Genomic DNA, 13,831 nt, shown 5'->3' with positions numbered 1-13,831 from the left:
TCTATAAATACGAGGGCAGTTTGATAAGTCATTTACTTTTTGAATAAAACACATTTTTTTTCGGCAAATTAACATTTTATTTTGCTACATAATCACCTTTTAGCTCGATACATTTAGTCCAGTGTTTTTCCAATTTTCTTATTCCCCCCAAATAATAGGTTTTCTCAAAGCTCTCAAAATACGCGTTTGTTTCGGTAATGACTTCTTCATTCGACTCAAATCTCTTACCACCCAGCCATTTCTTTAGGTTTGGAAATAGAAAATAATCGCAAGGGGCTAAATCTGGAGAATATGCTAGATGGGATAGCAGTTCGTATCCCAATTCGTGGATTTGGGATCATAATGCTTAATCAGCACACGAAATTCACTTTTTTCCATTTTCGTAAAAATTCACGAGGTTGTCTGCTTTGAACGGCTATCAATCAAACACCAACTGAACGACGTAGCTCACTGACTTATCAAACCGCCCTCGTATAATAGCTATTGAAGTTTCTCTCTGATTTTTTTACATTCTCTGATTGACTGTTTACTTCTTCAATGTTTTTGAAAATCAGTCTGGTACAAGAATAACTAACTATAGTTCTAATATTAATCGGCGTCAGCTCTTACCTAGGTTAAAGCTAGGTCTGCGTTTATGGTAACATCTAGGTAATCTAGCATAAATTGCACCAAAGTGATATTATAAAATGGGTGTGAATTGAGCCATCGAAAACCAATGATTACCCGTAGGGTAAAATAAGGAATATTCGTATGAAATATATATATATGCATATATAAGTTATATACTAACAAATATAAGGAATTTATTAGATTTATTTAAAACATTTATAAATAAATTTTTGTACCCCTTCAAACCTTATTCCACTATATTGCTTTCGGCTATTATTATTTGAAATGATTTATTTGACAATCAACCAATATCTATTATTCGATAAATAAAAAATTACTTTTTTTTTTCCTAGTTTCTACTTTTTACTCTGGATATACGTCAAATCTTTAAAGCACAGCGTCATATATCATTTTTGTGCCATTTCCGCTGTTTTTAAAGTTCACTTGTTCCTTTCCCAATGTTCCCGCGCCTACGAAAACTTTTCCCAAACATTTTGTCGTACTGGTTTAGTGTTTATTTTATCGCAAAAAAAAACTTGTACCTCATTTTTAAAATAATAAACGAAATTTTAATTTTCATGTTTGCGCTCATATGACGTCAAATACAATATCCATAAAAAATCACTAAAAGAGACAAATAAAATGAATTTATATTTCTTTATATGTTGTTTATTATTTTTTTATGCTTTGGGAAATAAACAATAATAAAAAAAAATAAAGGAAATGATGCTTATGAATATGTTTTGTCATTCCATATATTAAAAATTTCTTTAATATTATTTTTATATAGCATATATTATATTAAAAAAAGAATTGAAATATATAAGACTATATTGCAATTTTATTTATTTTATAGATGAATGTGCATAAATTTAGGCTTAATATAACAAAATTAAATAAGAAAACGTTTTATATTATAATTTTAAAAATTAATCTTATTCTATGGAAAATATGCGTTCATAAATGTCACTCTCAATAACATGTAATAATAAGTAATTTAATTGAAACCCAAAAAAAAATCAAATCTAATATATATTAAACATGGAACCTTTAAAAGAAAGTGCTCTAAATGTAATTTTTATACTTGTTTTTTCAAATTACAAATGTGAACACTCTAAAGCTCATGATCATCTTTTCTGGGCTCAGGGCTTCCGGAGAAATGCAGATAATTTTTCTCTCTTCTTTTTCTTTTTCACTGCTAATGGTGGAAAAACAACATAGCAATGGTAATGGCTTATACCGTCAAGTATTTAATTTATATTTTTTATCTACTTCCTTAAAGGTTCATTATTTGAATCACAAATGAAACGCTAAATAATGAAATCGTAAGCTTACATCTAGAAATTGGTACTGACTATGTCAATGACATTTAATTTCCAGAAAAACTTGTAAAAACCTCTCCAGTACTCTATACGTTCAATATCATTCACTCAAATATCCATAGCCACCTGAGATAAGTTGGATAAGTAAGTAAGCAAGGTCGATATTCGAATGCTACATTCATATTCAAAGTTTATATGGTTTATATGACTTCGATATGTTTGTTAAACCTACGAAAAGTTACCTTTGAAATAATATTTTTAAAAAATTATATTGGTGTGGAAACGATGATTCGTGTTGAATGATATTAAAAGCTGATATTCATTAGAGTAAGATTATTTTCTTAGAGAATAGGATTTTTTAGACTGCTGCCAAGGAACACAGCAATTAATTGTTGTATATATTGCAAACAATAGGACAGTTTAAAATACTACATATTTATAAAAGAATTATGTTCAACTGTGACAACCGCTTATAAATTTCATCACCTGCTCCAAAGGTGTTACTTAAGAGTGGATCGGATGTGTTGTCACACCTACTAAATCATCTGAAGTTGTACATTCACATTTATAGTTTCAGTTTCACTAAAACTTTTTTAAAACTTCTTGCTCGAATTTTTATTCAATAAAGATAGATCGGTTTAATTAAAGCTCTATAAAATTGGCAACATATTATATTATTAATTGATCTTTGTTCTTTATATAAGTTAATTATTTTTGAAAAACAATCCAATAATTAAGAACTTAACGACTAGTTCTATTATTATTGAAAAATTATGTTGGACTACAATGTGTTAAAGTTTAACAGCAATTCTGTATGTTATATGTTATAGTAATATAGATTGGCTTTAACATGGTACAACAAAAAGAATTTCCTTTAATACATTTCCATAAATAAATGAAAGTAATTCACCCTTAAATGATAATTATATTCATAAATATTCTGATTAAAATATTTTCTACATTATTTTATACCTCAGTTTTATATAGTCCCTCAAATTACTACACATACGCACATATTTTTTATTTGTCTAAAATTTCTTACCGCATAAATTGTTATGCATATAAATTAGTAAATTTTCTTACATTTAAGTAACAAATTTTGACCTTCTTATAATGTATTTCTATATTAAATTACTCTCTTTTATTTATTTACTAAAAAATATCAAAAATATAATATGCAAACTGAATTTACCATGTCCTCCTCGATGTATGAAATTATTATTTTAGTAATTTTGTTCATTCGTAAGTTGATAAAAAAATAATGCTACAGAAATAAATTTACATTTTTATTAAAAAATTTTCATCTTCCAATTGGTTTAGCATTAAGAAAACTTATACGACAGTAAATTCAGTTCTTTAACTTATAGGTATGTCAACCGTAAATTTACAGTAACTTGCTTCCAACAACCACAAATTTTTATGCATTTAAAAAGGTCACTCCTCTGTAAAAACATACTTCAACTAATATGTCTCTCAATATCCTTCAGCCTCTACGAAACTACCAACAAACTCATACGCTGTATTATTTTAGGACTTCTTAAAAATTCAACAAATTGTAAATAAACATGCTCACAGCATAATGTAAATAAATTTGCTGCATACTTTTAGGTTATGATACTTGAAGCGCACCTCTGAAGGCGAAAGCAAAGGAAAAATGCTTTATTTCAAGTAGAACTAAGGGTTCTCATAAAACAAAATGTTAAAATAAAGTACTGTACTGGGTTTTTCTTATATAAAGATATATACTCGCGTTAAGATATCCGTGTGTGTACGTAATTATTAAGAAACTTATTGAAATTTGACATCTTATTTACCACATCACTAATCCTAACTATATGAGTAACTATATGAGTAGAAAATTAAGTAACTTTCTGTATAAAATTAAACTTTATATTCATAATATTAAAGTTTAATAAGATTATACTATAGATACCAAATTTTAGTCTATAATATTTTATTTAAGTTATATGCTAATGGCGCATTTTATCCCTTTTCACAGCAAATTTATAGTTCCCTTTGGATTATCTCCATTCACAAAATTTAAAACCTTTTAATGTAAGAGATTATCCCTTTGACTTGTAGTTTTGCTTGGGGAATGTAATTTGATGTGATTAAATATATTATCAACAAATGAAAAACATTTTATAAAGATATTTTAAGTAGCAATAATTGTTTTTATCGTATTATAACATTATATCATTTATTATATCAAATGAGTGAATGAAATTTATAACTCTATAAAAACACTAATAGCTCTAACTGTTTCGTTTGTCAACTTTGAATGTTTTATTAGAGAATGTATAAAAACATTTTTTATTTTTCCCTTCGCGATAATATTTTGTACATCATAAAAAAATATATAAAACCGAAAATGGAAATTAAAAGTAAATTATTAAAGATATCAGTGATATATTTATAAAAACATAAACAAAGTCCATAGTTACTTTTTATAGAAGGCCGTAAGCAGCTCTTAAATCGAACTAAATAAGATCAATATTTCAATGCAAACTGTATTGATGCACGAACTGTTAAGGAGCATAAATGAATTCAGTATTGTGGCAACGTTATCTTATAAACTAAATGCGAAAACTATAGGTCTCATGTATGGCTTAAATGCGGAAGAAAAAGAGCAAAAAATTTTGTGGGTGTCCGTTAACCAATTTGAGTCTTCACTGGAGTAATATTAAGGCTGTCTGGTAAAACTTTACCGGTGGCGAATTCCTTATAGCAAACTATGCAGAAACTGTTAAAAAGGAAGTGAAAGGAAGTGACTGTCTAGAATTGTCCAAGATTATTGGGGAATTTGTTTCAATGATTTCGGGATACTTTGTTAGCTATTACAACGTGGCGTAGTCCGGGAAGCAAATGAAGAGAATAGAGAGGAAGTGAAATCTCTCAATTTTTTTCTATGTGGGTGTCCAAAACAATAAGCTGAATGATTTTAGTATCAACTAGAACTTTTCTTAACTAGCTTAACAGAGATGACAAATATGAGCTTAGAGTAGGTAAAGTCTAACAAATGTTTTCTTCACTAACCTTACAAAGAAAATGAATATAAACTTTTCGCATTTTTTTAATTTATCTGTAAAAGCAAAGGGTTTATCAAAGACAACACACCGATTTGATACGGACATAATGGTTAACCTATGTCGCTTCTCCCTAACAAGTTTAAAGTATCATATTATAAAATAGATGCCTTTAAGTGGAAGTGAAAATAATTGTATTAACACCTAATCTATTCTAATAATATTTAATAAAAGACAGGATTAAAAATTTTTTTCCTATAATAATCAAATAAGCTGCTTTCAGTCTAGTAAAAATATTTAAAGGTGTTGTTGTCATGATGTCTCGAATATGAAATCAGTACTATTTCATTTAAAAATATAACATATAATTTCTTCTACCTTCACAAAGTAGAGACAGGAATAAGTTTTTGATGAATGCGTTAGAATGTTAAAATCTGTCGACGTCTTCAATGTATTTCTGACTTTCCTGAAAGCATTGGTACTATCATCCCGAACATCTTCATCAGCTTTTTATCCTGATGTTTATCAGGAATGTCATACCGGCTTTCTTTCTATAAATTTTACACAAACTCTCTGATCCAACATTTTACAATACAAAAACCTGCCAATCACACTAATCTATATCTTGCTTATTACCTGGTCAAATCTAGAGTAAGCACCATAGCTACTTGCTAGTTGTTTTAGAGATACTTTGCTAGCAACACAACCAATACATAAAACAGACACTATTTGAAAAACGTCAGGACTTAATCCCTCCCACCTTGTAAGTTTTAATTTAAGAAAAATGTTGTGTGATTATGTTTTATCATATGGTCCAAAATTGAATTAGATATCTCCTCTCATCACTCAGCCTTTTTGAAACACAAATTTCAAGATCTATCCAAAAAGTTTAAGTATCACGAGTTACAGAATAATAAATTGTGTGGCTTTAACAGTTTTTTAATATAAAATAAATTAAAAACTTTGTGATATTTTCGATAAATATTTTTGTTTTTTAATTCTTTTTAAGTATGTATAAAAGCATTTTCAGGGTTCGTGACTATCTTTCATCGTTTTCTTTTCCTTTTTATCTTTGTAAACAATATTTTTTTTTGTTAAATTTCAAAAATTTTAATTTATTCTAATCTTCTTTATTTAGTATATACTGTAAAAGGTTTTCTTTATTTTATTTGGAGCAGAATCTATATTAAATTTTACTTCAGAGTAATTTCAAAACAAATTTAATATTATCACAACTAAACGATTTATGGTTGCTCTTTTTTTTCCTCTGTGGTTGTGGTGATTAATTATACCCAAGAGCTCACATGAACCCTATTAACACATTTAAAAATGAGTTAAAAAAGTTTAAATTTTTAAACAGCAACAAGGGACACAGATCTATGGTCTATACTTCTAGGAACACAAGTACCTACAAACTGTTATATAAAAACACACAAGGGAGATAGCAAAAAAGGCTTAAAATGAAAGGCAGTCATTCTGCGGAAAGCCATTAAGCTTCCCCGAAAAAGTTAATAACAAACGTGATAATATGGGTGACGTAACATATACACAGCAGGGCTTAAATACTCATAATAGATAAAGCGTCTCTACGTTAAAATCTTCATTGGGAACCATGAAACTGGCTTTGGTGACCATTTTGAGTATTAAAAAAGCAATTAAAAAATATTTAAATTAAAAAAATTCAGTTCGTATATCCTCTCCCATTACATGGAGCTCACATTTTTTATTTTATTTTTTGTTTTTTTTTTTGACTTTCATATATGCAGCAGCGCAAAGCAAATGAAGTCAGGCACGCATAAATTCATGCTTGCATGGACGTATATGTGCTGGGATGGATGTACAAGCGAAATATTGAAGCTCCATGGTATGCAGTCAAAGAAATAAAACCACTGACCTTCCCAAATTCACGAAATGAATTGTCATTTATGATGGAAGAGGCTTCACTTTTAAAATTTATTTATTTCATTTTTTTTTTTTCGCAGATACCTTTTTCCATTTCTATACACTTTAAAACGCTGTTGCTGGCATAAGGCAAAGATGCTTCTGAAAAATTTTAGATAAAAATGTACAAAAATATATTTTGCAATTTATCACAAAGCTTTCACTTTTTTACTCAAAATATTTTGAAAATGTTATTTCGTTTGATGTTGTCGCCACTTGAAATGACAACAATTTTTGGCAAATGAATTTTTCACAGAAACTGAAATCTAAAAGTCTTTATTCAAATGAATTAATTTCATTAATTATTGTAAAAAATAAAAACATACGAAATTTGTTTTTTCTTTACAGAACCCAGAAAAGACAAGACTGATGCACCACACGGTGGTAATGGCACACTATCACCCAATACCGAACAACCATCATGTCAAGGCTCAATGTTACCGCCACCTGGCGGTGGCATCACGCAAGCAAATCACGCTCATGCTACACACGGCGGTGGCAATGGACGCGATCAACATGATTCACATTCGCAAAATTCCAAAATGGAACGTCCAAATACGCTTGGAACGAATAAGCTTTCACGTCGTGTTAATATTTGTTATCATAACGAACATTGTAAGTAAAAACATAGCAAATCAGTATTTATTTATCAATTTATCAAATATACAATAATATCTTAAAACTTAATGTAAAAAATAACAAACAAAATTTAGTTTGGTTGCGTAAAGTGATCCAAATTTTTAAAGCTTACGTACTTGATGTTTGCCTCAAGATCTGATTATTTTTAGTGTCTGATTCTGTAACATCACCAGATTATTATATTGAATTTTTTGGAGATAATCCTCTGTATGTGTTTGAGTTTTTTGCCTTGCAAAAGAAAATGGAAGAGAGAAACGCAAATGGAAAGGGAAAGAGGTTTGTCTTAAAAATTAACATAAAAAAGAAAAGAATGGAAATTTGCGCAGGTAACTTAATTTACCAGAAAGAAATAAATAAATAATAATTAATATAATTAACTTAATTAAATATATCCGAACGGTATTTATAATGACAATTCATATAAACTTGATATTTTGATTTTAGTTAAAGTCTACTCTTTTTTATGAGCTGCAACTTTATTTTTTTACCTGTCTACTTCTCTTTTAAAAACGCTACTTAGTTATTTCCTTCTATTAGGGCCATGTTATGCAGAGTGTATCGGGCACGGCAAAATTCGCTCTTTCGGACTATGCCGGAAGTGCATGTTATGCAGAGTGTCATATCAGTATTGCCAATATTGTATTTTTACTACTTCTTGGTAATGCCTAAATTTAAAAGGAAATTCAGATATCACTTTCAATTTGCCATCAAAAGTAACTAGCAAGAGAAAACTCGTAGAGGCTGTAATAATGTTAATTTATTATTACATTATCTTACAATAATTATTAACAGTATTTAATAATATTTACGCCTTTCTTTAAAACTGGAAACTGTAATAATTATATTATTAACAATTTATAAAAAAAGGTTGTATTGCTTACTGCCATTTTTTCTCCAAAGCGTATTAGAATTATAGTAATTTGCTCCTAAAAGGCGCAAATTTTGTAATTTATTACTAAACAAAACTGTTTTGCCTTAGTGCCAGGGCACAAATACGTCGGCCATATTGCTTTTTCTCTCATTCTGAAATTTATTATTTGCATTGAAAACAACAACAATTTTACTCATGACGTGCCCAAGACACTCTGCATAACATGACCCTTACGGATGATATATATATGGATCATAGTTCGTTAATATTTTTAATAGAATTCTTTATTCTTTTTATGTTTAAAGATCAGACTACCAAGGTTTCAACTATTGTTTTCATCAATAATTATTTTAGCATTTATATTTTTTTTAAAATAAACTATGAATTGTAATTCTACCTTCCATCCAACCGAACACTGTTTTATAGCAATCGTAAAACTTTTAAATACTAACTGTAGTCTGACTATACATCCTTTCACATTCCTTTAAGAAGAGACTAAACTGAGGACAATGTTTAACCAAATGAATGGTTCGAAATTTACACAGTTGGGTCTAAGCTTCAAAAAAGTGTGAACACAATCTATTCTTTTAAGGATATAACCTTTAATAACTTTCCCTTTAATTAAATGCTCATTATGGTATTTCTTCCATTGCACAAACCATCCTGATTATAATGAGACAGAAGACAGCTGTGTCTCCAACTAGTGTTTTTAAAACATCTAAATAGTCAAATAAAATTTTTTATTTAAAAGTCTATTTAAAACCTTCAGCTCAAGCTGACATCTTCTATTATTCATTAACTTTTAAATAAACGTTTGTTTGTTACTTTATACTTTAAGAGAATAAAATAAATAAATTATTACTGCTAAGACTAAATTGTTTATAAACGCTAGTCAAAATAAGTATGCTCGATTTAATCATGATCAGTAGTGAGTTGAATTTATAGAAGCACACACGTTAATACATAAATAAATTGTAATATGTTTATAAATGTTATCAATATAATTAAATCATAAGTTAAACATTATTGCACTTCACCGTAAAGAATTGTCCTTTTTTAAAGCAAAATAAACAAAACGGAATTTATAAAGAGTCAAACATTTTATCAGTTCTTCAACGTAGTCGGTTTTGATAACTACAAGTAGTCACTATAGGAAATATATAAATGCTTGATATATCTTAATTATCAACATCTTTAAAAAAATTAGGAGAAAAGAAATTTAATATTGAAATTAAATTATTAAATTATAAAAATTGAATATAAGTCACTGCTTATTTACGATTTTATGTTTCTAATTAAGTCTTGTTTTTATTGACTAAGCCCGCCATTAATTAAAATTATTAAAGTCAAACCTGAGAGAGCACTAGACTTATCTAACATTTGCATAGCTGTGTGTACTAGATTAAAGAAAAAATTATTTATACACAGCAAGTAAAAAAACATTAAAAATAATGTTTCTACAATAGTCGTACTGAATTCGGAGAACAACAAATATAATAGCTATTTGCATTGATATATAGCTGTGGTTTATGCGTTCACTCTAATAAGCAAGAAATTGTAAGGTTATCACGCAAGTGGTTGTGTCAAGTTTGACAAATTCGAATTTCTAAATCTGGCACTTGCGGTCCAAAAATACATTATTGTTGGAGTAATAAGACCAACAAATCTTAATGTATATAAAATTTCGACAATATTTAACCAAAAAATGCAATTAAATAAAATTTCGATTTTTGTTAAATTTACCGCTTTTAAAAATGATTTTCTTAGTATCCAAACAGTGAAGCTTTTCATTCCGAAAAATAAAAAAATTCATATATAATTCCTAATTATTCTTAATTGCCAACATTACTCATAGTTTAATCCTATTATAATTGTAGTGCAAAATGTAGCACTACAGAACTTCAATGCATGTCTCAAGGAGTAAGGCATTACCTAAAGGTTTAGGAGTTTTCACAAAAAGGACAATAATAAATTGTTTAACTTCAGGCAATAAATTTGAAATACTTTAACCCTTGTAAAACGTTTTTTTTTTTTTCACCCAACCTCTTATATATATATATACATTACAAACAAACACTTTTTGCAATTTAAAACGAGCAACAATTGTAACAAAATATGGCAACAACATTAGCACATTTAGTCTGGCAATAACACAAATCAAAAGAGAGAAAAAATAAATAAATAAAAAAATATATACACACAATCATGCATTACTCATTTTTATCCTTACACGGCACTTTCTGTTCTTCCTTTCCATTACAGATCCTGATGGCGGTGCTGCTACAAATAATGTTATTGGTGGACCACCTGGTAGCACACCACCACCATATGCTGACGCTGGGCATCATCATGGCAAATTGAGCGCACATGTATTGCTCTCAGAGCTGCCAGAACCACCCATACCTGTTTCAGAAATTGGACCTATCCCACCGCCGCCAATGTTCTCAACACCGAGTCCCACATTAATAGCGGGCAGGCCGCATGGGCCTGGCGCGGTTAACGATCAGGATTATCAAGACTATGATTATGATGGTACGAAACGGCATACATAAATCAAGAGTGCAGCTTATATTTGTATTTTCTTGTTTCTTTATTTTTATTTTATTTCTTTTTCTTTTATATTTTTTCTTTTTCATACTTTTTTGTTTTCTCTTCATTTTTTTGTTATACAATTTTTCTTACTTTATTTCCACGCCGATAACAAATATCGTCTGTGCTGTTATTTATGCATTTTTATTACGCCCTACGCACAGATTTGGATTATTTCAAATGCTGCCGGTATTAGAGGAGTCATGAACTGTCCGTCATTCATGTACCACCAGTTCAGTTCACTTATACACTTTTGCTACTTTTTTATTCAATTATAAATCTGTCGTACAGTTTAACCTTTTTCACTGAAGATTTATATGCACATATTTAACATTTATGCGTATTTTTCCCTAGAACACTCATAATTCTTTAGGAATATTTTTTTTATGTTTTATTTTCGACTTATTTGCTTTGTAGACTAAGTCTTTATTGTACATAGTTTATTTATTAGGATTTTATTGCATACTTCAGGGTATTAAGCAGAGTAATATTAAATTGTAGAAATAGCAAAAAAAAATAGAAAATTAATTGCTTTCATAATTGTTTAATAATATAATTAAATTTATTTAGAGGAATAAAGATAGTACAATTTTATTTAGCAGAAGCTAAATGTTATTGAGTTTATAAAAAATAGTAAAAAATCACCGTCAAGTAGTTTAAATTATGTTAGATTATACTAGCAATCCTAAGAATTCGGTTAGGCCTATAGACCAAACCACTTCTAACCTTTAGCAAAGCCTAAAATGCTTTTTAGAGGAAGGTTCTGAAGCTGGCCAAGGTCCTTTAAATTGAAACCCCCACTTAATATATTTAATCATCCTCGCCAAAACTGCAACAGGAATGATTAAACATTAGATTTAATCTTCTAGCAAACTTTCTCGTCAATTGTGATCCTGATTGAAGCAACCTAACACAACAGTGATATCTTTACGAGGCATTTCAATAAAAATGCTGAAATTTTTCTTAGTAGAACGGAGCCAATTTGCATTCATATGCCTGTAAATCGTTGGGTCTTTCCATTTTTTATTGAATTTGTTTTTAAGTTATAAAATTCCTTAAATTTTTCAGTAATATAATGAAGTAGGAATATATGTAAAATGTTAAAATATTATGTCAAGAAGTAACTTATCATAGAATTATGCTAGACTAAATAGTAAAGTACCACTAAGTCTGATGTCATGTAACCATTTTGTATAATATTTATATTATATTATATTATAATAATAAAATAGAACTTAATTTTTATTTTAAATAAGTATTTACCAATTTATAACGTTTTTTATATCATTACCTACAATATATTAAAATTTTTTTGCTCTACCTATAAACATATATCTTTCTTTTCTATTTAGAGTAGAAACGTGTTATATATATTGAGATTCTATAAAATTCTAGCAAAAGTATTAATATTTTAATTTAAACCCTAATGCTATTATAAGCTTTGACAAAGGTTCGAAATTGTTCTAAACCTTAAGTTTTTAATTATACAGTAACACGTTGGGTCTATAGGCCTACGTGAATCCCTTGCGATCGCCAGTATAACAAAACCTAGCTTACTCTATTGCTATGTTTAACTCGATAAATATGCAGCAATATATGCAATTTTTCATACAAAATCCACACAGAACCCATGTAAAAATATGCTAAAGGAGCTTAATAAGTCTATGTTTATAATAGACTTTTAGAATTCACTAAAAAACAATTAATTTATATAATTTTATTCTGAAAACATCATCAATATTCATATTATATATACTAGTTGGGAATTTTTTTTTTTTATCATTCTATAGTGTTCACTAATATATTTGCTTGCTATTTTCTCTTTAGTAACTGCAACTCTACATCAGTTGTCTAAATTTAAAAAAGAATAAATCTTTAATAAATTTAATTTTTTTTAAAAACAAATAGATCATGATAATGAACAGGATGAAATAGATTCCGATGAGGAATATATGTTCCAACTGCAACATACCAATCATGTCGATACACAACGCGTTGAGGAAATTCCAGCCAAAGAGCCAAAACCAAATGCAGTTCCTCTTAAGTCAGCATTAAAAAAGAAACCAGGCCAAACTTCCACATCATCACCGGCCACACCAACACAAGATCATGTCAATGCCAATGGCAGTGTACAAGGTATGTCTGCTAGCGGCAGTGGCATGACAGCAAATCAACGTCCTTTAGTGGTGCGTCAGGATGCGGCCAATAATTATTCATTAAAGTAAGTACTTGTACTTTTTAATATTAATTAAGAGCAAAATGAATTACTTGGCTTAATTATTTTTTTCGTAATTCATATGTAGTCTTAAAGCAATTTCTTTTAATTAAAAAGTATATAACTTTTTAACAATTTTTTTTATATTTTATTGTTTTTTGTTGTTGTTTTTGTTATAATAAATGTAGAATTTCTATATATATTTTTAAATGCAAAATATAACCAAAGAAACCTCTTTTACATAATTTTTTTTACTTATACTACTTTTCTTTCTTTTTCTTTGTTTTTACTCAATTTTTTACTTCCCAAAAATTAGGCCAATACTACGACCACGGATTAGAATATGGTAATAATTTAGATTTATTTAATTAATTAAACTTATTTTGTGTGTAAAAACAAAAAACCAAAAAATGCATTAAAAAAACTTAAATTAAATAACACTTATTTCCCCTTCCCCACCACAATTTTCACAATATGCATATTGCAATCCTGCGAATGACACATCTTAATAAAATTTTAATGAAAATAATTTACATTTTCATTTTTTTTTTGTATTGAATAAACAAAACAAAACACCTCACACATTTTTATCTAATTTTAAACTGCATGAATTGATATA

General features: G+C 28.4%; 1 protein-coding gene across 2 annotated transcripts in view; it reads left to right on the top strand.

The window, feature by feature from the left end:
• The window catches only part of LOC119668769 (phosphatase and actin regulator 1), a 413,254-nt gene that overhangs the window by 382,465 nt on the left and 16,958 nt on the right, over positions 1 to 13,831 (top strand). Inside the window, exons 2-5 of one of the 2 annotated variants that reach the window (XM_038078399.1) lie at positions 7,247 to 7,513; positions 10,671 to 10,940; positions 12,906 to 13,218; positions 13,529 to 13,558. In XM_038078399.1, the coding sequence (XP_037934327.1) occupies positions 7,247 to 7,513; positions 10,671 to 10,940; positions 12,906 to 13,218; positions 13,529 to 13,558 (880 nt within the window). The remainder of the gene's footprint in view (positions 1 to 7,246; positions 7,514 to 10,670; positions 10,941 to 12,905; positions 13,219 to 13,528; positions 13,559 to 13,831) is intronic. The other variant, XM_038078406.1, reaches the window with a different exon arrangement.

This window comes from Teleopsis dalmanni, chromosome 1 (assembly GCF_002237135.1).
Source record: "Teleopsis dalmanni isolate 2A chromosome 1, ASM223713v2, whole genome shotgun sequence".
In the NCBI taxonomy this organism is placed as follows: Eukaryota; Metazoa; Arthropoda; class Insecta; order Diptera; family Diopsidae; genus Teleopsis; species Teleopsis dalmanni.
Note: the sequence above shows the minus strand (reverse complement) of the source record. Positions and strands in the feature narration are given on the sequence as shown.